At 46.4% G+C, this 12,041-nt stretch overlaps 2 protein-coding genes across 2 annotated transcripts; one reads left to right on the top strand and one right to left on the bottom strand.

Annotated features, from left to right (window-relative positions):
• The first annotated feature begins 1,351 nt into the window (after positions 1–1,351).
• Positions 1,352–4,963, top strand: LOC104373573 (uncharacterized). The gene is made up of 4 exons (XM_009979504.2): positions 1,352–1,482; positions 2,758–2,859; positions 3,929–4,040; positions 4,612–4,963. The coding sequence occupies exons 1-4, from the start codon at positions 1,352–1,354 to the stop codon at positions 4,711–4,713; spliced, it is 447 nt and encodes a 148-aa protein (XP_009977806.1). The 3' UTR covers positions 4,714–4,963.
• A 4,355-nt stretch (positions 4,964–9,318) lies between these two features.
• On the bottom strand, positions 9,319–11,836 carry MCAT (malonyl-CoA-acyl carrier protein transacylase). Its single transcript, XM_086610528.1, has 4 exons — positions 11,381–11,836; positions 11,133–11,220; positions 10,612–10,829; positions 9,319–10,341 (listed from the first exon to the last, which is right to left on the bottom strand). The coding sequence occupies exons 1-4, from the start codon at positions 11,834–11,836 to the stop codon at positions 9,919–9,921; spliced, it is 1,185 nt and encodes a 394-aa protein (XP_086466654.1). The 3' UTR covers positions 9,319–9,918.
• Between the last annotated feature and the right edge of the window lie 205 nt (positions 11,837–12,041).

The raw sequence follows: 12,041 nt of genomic DNA, 5'->3' as shown, positions 1-12,041 counted from the left end.
TGAGTGTAAAACTTAAAGAAAAAGACTTTACAGGACTGCAGAAACGTGGCAAACCAAATCCCAATCCCTGCCAAACGGCATCATGACAGATACCTTTTTAGCTCCATCTCTGAGAATGTTTTACGCAACTTTTAGCAGACAGCGTGCTTAAAAGGAGAAAGGAATCCAACCGGGGGGAAATCCCCTTCGTTGCTGTCCAGGATCACTCCATCAACAAAGTGGGGGTCGGTGCTGTAACGATGGAGTTGGGAAGCAAAGAGATCATAAAAGAGCTGGCCAAAACCCCGCCAGATAAAAACGGAGCATCTCCAGAAGTCTGTCATTAAGCTCATCATCAGGCACCCCCGAGACAACGAGCAGAGCCTTCTGCCACAGCAAAACCAAAGGGCAGAAGGAGTGTTACCTGCCCAAGGGTGTGCGTGTAAATAAGTTCAAAATAATCCTCCTCCGCAGCTCTGATGTCATTGCTGTTGATAAGCCAAATAAAACAATCGTAACGGCTACAATAACATCAGCCCCGCTCCAGGCTCTGCTGCTGGTGAACTGAACCTCATCAGTGCTTTCAGGAAAGCGTTATCAAAATACTGGAAACGTTAGAGACGCCCCACTTACGCTGAAACCCGTTGGGTTTTGCCATTTATTTCGCTGAGAAGAGGACCACCTCCTGTGAGGTGCTTACGCGCTAGAGCCTGGCTGCTGGTTGTGAATAACTTTCCCATTGTACGAGCAGGCAGCTCCATTGATGTTAGCGGTTCCCACTGCTCACTCTTCCATTTGGAAAGCTATTCATCCATCTAAATCTTTGCTATATTCTGTTTCTGTGGTGAGCTTTATTGTCGAGCTGCTTCTCCACCTTCTTGGAGGTGGCGGCCTCCAGCTGAAGAAGATGCGTAAACTCGGACCTAAATTAAAGCCTTGGGAAAACCTGTTCAAGTTGTCTGGTCCAGGTACTTTGCTGCCCGGGATCTCCATCTGCTGGAGTGATGTAATGCCAGGCAGGTCGTTGCAAACAGCGCAGAAAATCATCTTATACTTAGCGAAACTACTGAGAAACTATACTTACCTACACTAGCTATATTTATCTAGATTTTCCAATTTCTAGGCTGTTTTGAGCCAATATGAAGCAGCAGCCAGATAAAAGCTGCATGTTTGAATCGCTGGACATCTGTTGGGTCACTGAAACTTTCCTTTGCCTGCTCTCAAAATAGTTATCTTAGCAACGCTCGCAGTCTGACTGGAGAAGTAAAAAGGGTAACTTTAAGAGCACTTTAAACAATTTCCACCCAAACTGAAAAGACCTTATGTTACAAGAAGCCATGGGGTTGTCTTTCGTGACTCGTTGCAGAGTAAGATGTCTCAGACGAGGAGAATCCCTGGGCACTTTGTCCTCTCCAGCTACTCCAATGCAGCACTAGAAGAGGAAACCTACAGTAACCTCCAAACAATTCCAGACACCACAGAGCAAATGGAGTTTAATATCAGGTATCACGCTGCATTAATACTCCTTCTGTCCTCCCCGTCCTCCTCCCCCCCACCAAATACAAACCCCAGACTTTCCAGAAGACTTTGCTAAGCCAAATAATCATAGTGGATACTATTGGAAAGGGGATAGATGCAAGTGGAGATAACCTGTAGCACTTAACACTGACCATGCAAGATTATGCTGCATTAAATGTCTGTAAGTTTTTATCCTGCACAGGGACACAGATGTGGCTCTTCATTAGAAACCCACCTGTTATAGCAAGCAGCTGAGGAAGCCATTTTTACATAATTCTCTAGGCGCCTCTCGCAACAAACTGATAGAGCTGCTTTGGGTTTTGCTTAATCCCATACATACATTTTTTCCAGTTCAAGAGCCAGGGCCTGCCTTTCCCCCCATCTGTGAAAATTCCTTTATATGTTTTTTTGTTGTTGTTGGACTGACCAAACCAAGCCCAAGTTTTTTTAAGTAGATCTCTACAATTAAGCTCTTAAGCCCACTAACTATTCAGCAGATCTCATAAACAGATCTCAGCAGAAATACAAGTGAAAATAAAAATGTATAGTCATATTATTTTTCTACCAAAAAAAAAAAAAAAGAGCATCTAGAAGAAGCTAAATGCAATTGGAAATTTTCATCAGGAAAGTGTACCCAGTTTTTGGCATCAACATGTGCCTCAGATGTTGTAGTTCGAGGTTCTGCATGTCCCAGGACCTCCCTAAGAGAGGTTTTGGTCAGTTCATACCCTGTCACCACCCATTAGCTGGAGACCTGCACTGCATGGTGGAAATCAGTGAAATAAACCTGTTGCATGACAAAGCCAGCAGTTACGTACAATTAAATATTTTGAAAGGTCTGACATGCAGGCTGTTTCAATATCTTAACTTTGGGGGAAAAAAAAAACCCACAACCCAAACTAGAATTCCATTGTCTTGTATAAAGAAATTAGACACCTAAAAAACCAACGTGGTTTTTCAAAAGTGCCAAATATGCAGCTTTTTAGGAAAACATCAAAGCATTTCTGTATGCATATAAATAAAGATGCTTAATCAATAAAACCAAGAAATAAATTTAAAAAAATAGAAAGAAAACCAATCAATAAAATAATAAAAAAAAAAACAAGGGAAGAAAAACCCCAAGCCTTAACACTTTGCTTTTACATGCCCAGCTTAGTCCAACTGCTAGGGGAATAACTGTGCCTGACATTTGCAGAGTGCTTTTAGAGAACTGCTGTTGCAATATTTTCCTCTAACATGTGCATCCTGGATGCCTTACAGCTCCGCTACCCAGGTTGGCCATCAGCTGGCCCTGATCGGGGACGAATTTAACAGGAGGTACCACAGGAAGTTTGAAGATACACTGCTTCAGCTGGCACACGGGTAAGTTACCTTACAGGCACTGTCAGTCTTTCGGATCCTTTTAAAAACCCTGTTACATAAATAAATGGTAATGTTTTGTTAGATACACAATAATGATTCTGTACACAAAGTAAAAAAACCCCAAAACAGATACTGCAGCTTGTTTTACAAGGAGGAGCTTTATCATGTAAATTGTTTCCACAGACTACAGCCATTTTACAGTCAAAAGACTTTAATGGTTTCTTGGTATTTAAAATTTCGCAGTAGCACAGCAGTCTTCTAGGTTAGACAGTGTCTTTAAGCACAGCTGAGCCAGGAGAGGTCTGCAGCCTACTAAGTGTGATGCTTCAGGGATTACCACGTTACTGCACGTCAGATAACCCACCCGTGCAGGTACAACAAAACGTGGCGAGACTAGTTTGAATCGCCTTTTGTCTGCTGTGAGCTGACAGGTTTGTGTGGATAGTGATGAACGGACGTGCAGTAATGTCCTGACCCGAGATACAGACTGTGTCTGAAGCCCCAGGTACTCACATGGGGTTCTCCCTCTTCTTGCCTTGCATCAGGGAGAGGACGGTCACTTAATGCAGACTTACAGAGAATGCAGTTCAATTACAGCCATGTTCCTGGACATAGCCACATAGCCATAGAACTTCTACCTCAAAAAAGCCGGATTTACGCTGCGCAGAGTCCCTGCGGGATTGCTGTGTCAGTCCTGCATTGCTGCTCTGAACTCCGAGTCACTAAAGATCAACAGCTCTCGTTGGATTGCGCTGTTCCGAGTTTGAAACACGGGCAAAGGCATAAGATTGACGTTCAGGAGCTCTGCTGCACATTTCCTTGTGTGACATTAGGGACTGATTAATCCTGAAACAAAATTATCTTTAGCTTTCAAAGCCCTACCAAGTTGCCAGATCTTTTTCCTAAATATTTAGAGAAATACACGTGTACACATGGACTTTCGGAAGGAACATACAGGAGTTTTGGGTTTCTTTTTGTAGTTTTCTAAACCTTGCTATTTTATTTGCCAACTTTTAGAATAAATTTTCTATCCCTGTGTTTTTTTGTTTTGTTTTGTTTAAATCATCAGGGTTGCTATCAGTGTTTTCCAGACATGGAATATTATTAAAAGTGTTATAAGAAGCTTTGGAAATATTTTGAACAATAACTGGACAAAGAGGATCATTGGTTATGGAAGCTGGGTATGCTCTCTCCCTTTTCTCCTGCCTTTTTGTTGACAAGTAGGTAACGGCATCACCTAACTCCCATGTAAGTGTCAATGAGTAAGGCATATAACGCGGCTCTAGGTTTGGGTTGATTCCTTAGTTTGTTGGTGTGTCCCCTGTTGCCCTGTTTTTTTTTGGTTTAGGCTGAGATTTATCATTTATAGACGGAGTATGCCACACGTCTGCAAACAGCTGCCCAAGTCCCACACGACTCACGGGGGCTCCATGCAGAGGGAAGGCGTCTCCCACCGCAAAAGGCTGTACGGGTCTACTCTAGGGATACTAAGCAGGGCTGCTACTGGCCATGTTTTACCCTGTGCTTACCCTGGAGAAGAGAAGAAGATTATTTAGAGGCTGGATATGACCCTGCCACTGCAGCAGTCTCAGTACCCCCAGCAAAACTAGACCCCGACGTGCATTTCTGCAGCAGAACCGGCCCGTGCTCTCCGTTTTCTGCTGCCCTTGCGCGCCGGTGTTCTCGTCAGCTTTTCTGCACCGTCTTTTTGCTGCTTGCTATTTCTAATTACCTTCCCTTTTCTTCCCGCAGATTTGCAAGCTTCCTTTCAGGTTCGTCTGCCAGAAGCTGGTGCCTGCAGCCTTGCTTGTTGTTGCCTTTTGGTGGGCCATGAATTATGGACTGCGGAATTAACGCAGAGAATTACAATAGGAGGTCATTGCTGGACTCTGACCAATATCATTAACACCCAGGTGGTGGCAGTCGGTTTGTTTTTCAAATTCACACTGATAAAATCTCTTTTATATTTAAAACCTAGGCTAGTGCTGGGTCACTGCTTTTTCATACCTTTTTTAAGAAGAAAAATGTTTAAAATAAGGAGGTTGTTGCTGGATAACTGCCTGACTTGCTAGTTTTGAAGTGTGACTCCAGACATTTAGAAAGTGTCTTTTTTGTGTTTGTTTTAATACAATATAAAGTGTCTATTTCATATAAACGAGTTTCTTGAAGAGATTCTGGATGTGCGGAAGACTGAAGGCATGCTGGACATCCTTTAAATTTTAACACTGTAAAAGCAATAGTAAAGATTAAAACCATGATACTTTTTTAAAAATTAAATCGTTGCTTCAAATGTTTTGCAGTGTTACCTACTTTATTTTCTATCACACTTTAATAATGAGACAAGATATTGTTATCTAAGACTACAGGACAGGCTTTATTTGATTTTTACAGAGTAAAATTAGCATATGAAATGGGAGTTTATTGGAAAAAGTGGTTTGGATTAAGCTAGCAAGCAAGTTGGTTCAGTTGGTACTTGCGGGCCGCTCAAGCGAAGCTATTATTTTTCCAGAATTTTGCAGACATCTACTAATAGATTTTATACTCTTCTGCCTCTTTTTGAAGTAAAACTTTGAGTTGCCCAGAAAAAAAAAACACCAAGAATATGACTGAACTTGGAAAAGGGGGTTTTTTGATGACACATATCTTTATGGAAGGCATGTGGTTAGGTGGAAACGGACAACGAAGGGAAACTTGAGCACAGCTTACGAGATGGAGATGGTGCAGGTGTCAGCCTTGCATACCCCACAGGCAGCTCGCAGGGCACGGCTGCGTTTCTTCTCTCCCGACAACGTGCCCGACCGTACCAAGCTGTTCTTTGTATCTGGGTGCATCTGCCCTACTCTTTGCTGTTGAGGCTGTTTTTCATTGTGTACGGTCACAGACACTCTCTCAGCGAGAGAAAATGAAAGCGCATCTCTGTGGTTTGGGTATTCCCCTCGGCAGAGGGGATACCTGCTTCCTGCCTCGTCAAGGGACTACTACGGTTGGCTCACTTTTGAAACAGGAAAATACAGTATTTAATGGCCTAGTGATCTAGCACTCGTCTGAGAGGCTGGAGTTTCAAGTCCCTGCTTTAAATCAGACACGGAATTTGAACCGCTCTTTACTTCAGTGGAGACGACTGCCAAAGCCAGTCAAGTTTAAAAGCGGGTTGAGGAATGTGTTTCCTCTCTTTCACCAATGGTGCTCAAATCCCATTATGATCCTAACCGCCCATCTCAAAAAACTACTCTGGGGGTGAAAAGAAAAACAAAATAAGGAAAAGTTTCAACTAGAATATTCCATTAAACTATTTAATGTTAAAAGACTTGAAAAATATCTTTGATTGACTCGAAGAAGGTATGCAAAGAAGGTACGTAGAGGGTGATGGCTCCAGCATGCCCCTAAAGTTCAAGCAGCAGCAGCAGCACCTATTCTAGTGTCCCCTTTTTTCAAAATGCCCTCCAGCCGATCTGCCCTTCAGCAGCAGGCAGGCAAGTTTTCCCTAGAAAGGCACAGTTAGCACATCTGGAACCTCAGTCTCTCTCAGGCCAGACGCCTACCAGCCGAATTGCCCCTGCAACCAAAAACCAGACCAAAGTTTCATCAGTGAATTGACTGCTCTGTTTAACTCCATAACAGCAGTGTGATAGAACATGTTGACATTATTACTTGGTGAAGGGTAAAAATTCCCATCAAGAGTCTAATAAACAATCTATGCATGTGTAATAAAAGTACCAGCGGCCAAAAATTTGATTCCTCCTGGCTGAATCACTTTACCATCACAAAATAATTTAAGGTCTTTCTAGATAAATGACCTTTATGCACAGGGGAGCAATGATAAATGGGAGGCTGCCGCACTGCCTCTTCCATCTGAGAGCTGCGTGGGATGACTCTGCTTTTTCACACCCTTGCAATCAATGTCACATTTCGACTCCCAAGAGAGAGGAAGTTCTGCATCCAGCATGTATGGAGCAAAACACAGTTTCAAGGAATATCAAATGCAATCACACCGACAAAGCAAGTGAAACACAAAGCAAAGAGCATCCGCAACAAGAATTAGCACAAACTGGAATACCACAGCGAGCTGGGCTCGCCTCTCACCTCAGAGCTGAGCAAAGAGACTCTTAGTTAATTAAGGCTCCACCCTGTGACTCGGGAGACCCAAATTTCTCTTTTTTTTCTTTTCCTGCACACTTCCTCATGTGACAGTTTACGGTACTTGATTTTTTTTTCCGCATCCTGTTTCTGCTTGTTCCCAGGCGAAAGAACTGCACCGACTTTTCACATCTTAAACGTTCAGTTTCGAGAAGCAGAAGGGGTAGGTGAGTGAGCACATAAAAGAAATGCAGATAACACTACTAAGATCCAGGATCCTTAAATTACTCCACGTGCCGCTCTCCGCCTGGCCGCAGACAAGTTTTACAACACACGAGACACCCTCTCGCTCGTTTACAGCCCTATGCCAGCGTGATGTCATGCGTGATGTCATGCTGCCAGGCGCGACACGAAAGCACACCCTGAACGCTCCCGATACGCTGCACAGAAAAAAAGCAAACACCCACGCAGCGGCTACGGTTCCTTCTTCCCACTAATTAAACAAGGCCCACAAGAGCGGGATGCTCTTAGGATACAGACATCCCTTCAGCACTCTGCAGCTGACAACGGTTACCTAATAGTCTGCGTTTTCAAATACAGATTTTTAGCACAATTCTTGCCAAGGAGCTTTTATTCCAGGCAAAGAGTAGAAAAAAAGTGAAACAAGGGGAAAAAAAAAATTACGGTAAGAACAACACAAATAGAAAACAGGTCTCCAAAATTTCCACAAAAAAAGTTGAATAATTTTTTTAAAAAGTCCAGAAGCTATAAAGCACTATACTAAAACCAAAATTAGTGCCACCAACACACCATGCTTGGATCCAACTACCATAAAAGCTGGTTTCAAAGCCGCTGACGTTGCGTTTGGTCTTACAAGATGTAGTCAGAAACTTCTAACAGCACCTAAGTCCGCGTTTAATAACATAAATGGGATTTAGTTGAGATATTCTAACCACCTAGTGACAACTTTGGTATGCTTTATTAAACAATTCACACCTGACCTGTAAGGTAGGAGCCTTCACTGAAATAATTTTCTTTACAGCAATCCCAATCCTTAACTGGCAGCCTCTAAGCGTCCGATAGCTGACGAATTCTTCTGTGTTTTACTAATAGTTAATGTTTACACGTGCCGAAAGTGGAATCTGTACTGTAAAGGCAGGCTCAGCTGCCAATTTCAGTGCACAAAAGAACTGTTGAATAATGCACTCCACGATGCAATCATAATTGAGGCCAGCATTTTTAATTCACTTTCACTTTCAGAAATGTGAAATTATGAAATCATTAGTACTGTAGTTGGAAGTTATTCTGCATTTCATAAAACATTATTGAAGACGTGCGTGGTCATTTGCTTTAAGTAATACATCCTGCATTTTTCCTATATAGCTGTTAAATATACCACTAAAATACCAAAAATAGAACAGAAAAAAAGCTAGAGTTCAGTTGAAGCTTCTGGTCACATCATAATGTGCGCCATGTGACCTTTCCCCGCTTGTTTGTATGTGATCCCCTAGCAAATACTGCTCTCTCCTGTTCCCTAAACCTTCCGGTCCCCCTTACAGACAAAGAGCAAACGAAGCAAGCACACGTTTTCCGTGCACCCTGCAGGTACCTTGCACAGGCAGCACGATGCTGTAACACAACCGGACCTATTTTAATGAGCCAAAGGTTGGTTACAGAATCCAAACCCATGGATTTGGTTCTAAAGTCGCTTCGAGTGCCGCCTCGAGCTTTGCAGGCACAAAGGAAGATGCTGGAGCAGCGTGTGCTCCTCCTGCAGTCAGCCAGCCCAGGGACCTGCCACCAGCCCTCACCCATCTGATGACAGTGATGCCAACGAGTGAACTGGGAAGCTCTTTCCAGGAGGGCTTGGGATGACCCGTTCTGCTGCAGCTCATCTCCCGCTGCCAGAAAATGTACAGGCTGGCAAAACACAGCCAAGAACATGGAGAGAACTGAAATGCCAGCATTCAAATCCTCCTCCCCAGCACTCTGTTACCACAGGGTTCACCCTGTGCAAAGGTGTCCCCCAAAAGATCATTCTACAAAGTTTCTGGTGCTGCTGTTTCCTGCTCCATCAAGAAAAGCCATCCAAAGGGCCAATTCAGCCTGCACAGCCTCAGAGGCTTGGTCAAGGATGACAAAAGTCCTGCACCTCTGGGCAGGTGAGGAATTTTGTTAAGCTTTTTCTTCCAGTGACGTGAAACATTTCTTGTGTAACTTAGCACAACCAACGCGGCACTGGACAACTAACCGGAGGGAAAATCACTTCCATCCACGTGTGGACTACAGGCTAGTAATGATGCACCCCACGGCATTAAAAATACCAAGAAAGGTTTTATAGTTTATTTATAGTTTAACTTTAAGAAAATCAGGTTCCTAGTAACATCTTCCGCCTTACCCGGCTGCTACCTGACAATACAGGCACAAAACAAAAGAATTTTACACAGATGAATGTCCCATGAGTCAGTCGAGCCAGAAAACAGGATTACCAACGTACCGGAAGCCGTACCAACCGGATGGCTCCTCTGAACGCGCCCTCGAGCCCAGCACGCAGCCCTCCACAACCTGGAGCCAATAGCCTGGTTCTAACCCCATATCCATGCAGAAGATCCCTGCACCAGACAGCCAAAGCTACTGACTTTAACTTGAACTCATGTCCCCTAAAATATTAAAAAAAAAGGAAAAAAATAAAAAAAAAAAGAGAAGGGAAGTTTCTTGCAGGATTGAGGCCAAACAGAAAGCTATTTGGCATGTTTATTGGCAGTTTTGCAGTCCTGGTACAGACGGAAGAGTCGGATTTTGCTTTCCCCTTTCACACCTGAGGCACACAGGGAAGGAAAAAGTTCACTGTGATTACACACATGGTGCTCTTTTCATCACGAGAACCCAAAAACGTTTTAAGACTCCCTTTTCTGGGAGCGCAAAACTATTTTTAAATTAGTCAGAAAAAACAAGTTGCGTGGACTTTCCTCAAAAAGCTACTTAGGTCTCTGCTGCTTCCTCGTCTTCCAGAGCATCTACATGGTTATATTGTTTCCAGGCTTTTAAATTACATTTTTTGAGAACGGCTCCTAGTTGCTTCCCGGGCCCCACTTCATAGGTGTAAGGAAATTCTGTTCCTTGCTTTCTTTCGTATACAGAATGCATGGTCTGTTCCCACTGAACAGGTGAAACCACCTGCTTCACTAACAGCTTCTGAATGTGCTTTGAGTGCATGTACTTTTTGCCATCAACATTGGAATAGACACAGACCAGTGGTTTCTGAATCTCAATCGATTTTAGGACTTCGGCCAATGGCTCTACTGCTGGTTCCATAAGTCTGGTATGAAAAGCCCCACTGACCGGAAGCATTTTTGTACGTGTAAAATAATATTTTCGGGCATTCTCCTGCAAAAACTCCAAAGCCTACAAAAGAGAGAGAGATGTGAGAGTCTTGCACGACAAAGGTTTATTCAGCCACCCCACAAGAACCACCTCATCAGACTTACTGTGACAGAGGGATTCCTTTCCCTAGCCAACAAGTGAGCAAACGCCGCAAAAACACCCCACAGGTCAAATCCTTTTGTTAGGACGCGCTAAGGCCGTCTCTAACTTCCACAGAGAAGTGCAAAGTAAAAGTTTAAAAAAACCGAAACGTTGTTTTCAACTCAAGGGACAGTTATTCTGAAGCAATACCTGTAAGTGTCCTGCAATGACTCTGCTGTCTGGAAACAAATAGTTTGAAATTTCACAAACGGGGTTTTCTATACCCAGCGATTCACAGTGTTTACGGGCTTCCAAGCAGGCAAATCTGTAATTTGCCTCTCGCCGACCGACAACCGAGAGCATTCCACTGGGGACAGCTTCCGACGCCTTTTGCATGGCTTCGGCGCGCACTTTCACCGCGTACAGCGCTACGGAGAAAAACAGAGACGCTCGGTAAATACAAACCCCGAGAAAACGCCGATAAAGGCGCCCGGCCTCTGCGCGCAAGAAAGGGGGGCGGTTCGCTCTCGTGAAACGTCAATGCTTTTAATGCCGTATTACACACATTGAAGTGAACAGTGGAAGTGGGAAGTAAAATTGATCCTCTAATTAAAAAAAAAAAAAAAAAAAGCGGGAGGGGAAACAGCGGTAACAGACGATGCTTTGGGGTAAAAAAGCACGGGGCGGGGGTGTGAGCTCCAACTAAGGGGTCCAGCACGTTTCCCGGGCACCTTCGGCAAAGCCCAGGGCTCCAGCGAAGACCAGCGCCGCGAACTCCCCCACGCTGTACCCCGCCGCCGCCACGCAGCTCTCCACCACCTGCACGGAGACAGACCCGAGGCCCAACATCAGCCGGATCCCGCGGCCCCAGCCCGCCCCGCGGCCCCCAGCCCCCCGGGGGCCGCCCCGCCGCCGCCCGGCGGGGCCCGGCCCGGCCTCCTCCTCCCCCCCACCCCCGCCGCCGCGGCGCGCCCCTCACTTTAGGCTGCTGGTGGTTGAGCTTCTCCACGGCGGCCAGGGAAGCGACGAACACGGCGGGCTGGCAGCGCTGGGTGCGGTCCAGCTCTTCCCGCGGCCCCTCCAGGCAGAGGGAGAGCAGGTCGTAGCCCAGCACCCTCTCGGCCAGGCGGTACATGTCCCGCACGCCGGGGTACTGCAGCAGCCCGCGGCCCATCCCCACGAACTGGCTGCCCTGCCCGGGGAAAAGCAGCACCGTGCCCTCCCGGGGGCACCGCCGCTCCCGCCTCGCCGCAGCCGCCGCCGCCGCCGCGCCCGGCTCCTCGGCCTCCACCGAGCTCTGCAGCAGGTCGCTCAGGGTCGCCGCTTGGTCCCCACCGCCGGGGCGGGAGCTGACCCGCCGCCGCCATGCGCCGCGGAGGCCGCCGCGCCCGCTGCAGCCACCAAGCCGCCATGTCGCCGCGGCCCAGCTGCCCATGGCCGGGCCTGCGCCGCCGCCGCCGCCGCGCCCCGCGTTGCCACGGGAACCGGGCGGCTCCAGCCGGCAACCGCCCCCCCGCGCCGGGCGCCGAGAGGTGGAGAAAGGCAGCGAGGTCGGCCGGCCCCGGCGCCTGCCGCCCTCAGCCGCGCCCGCCGCCCTGGGCCCGCGCCGCGCCGCTCCGCTCCGCCCGCCCGGCGCCGCA

Source organism: Tauraco erythrolophus, chromosome 4 (assembly GCF_009769465.1).
Source record: "Tauraco erythrolophus isolate bTauEry1 chromosome 4, bTauEry1.pri, whole genome shotgun sequence".
In the NCBI taxonomy this organism is placed as follows: Eukaryota; Metazoa; Chordata; class Aves; order Musophagiformes; family Musophagidae; genus Tauraco; species Tauraco erythrolophus.
This window is presented reverse-complemented; position numbering and strand designations above follow the sequence as displayed.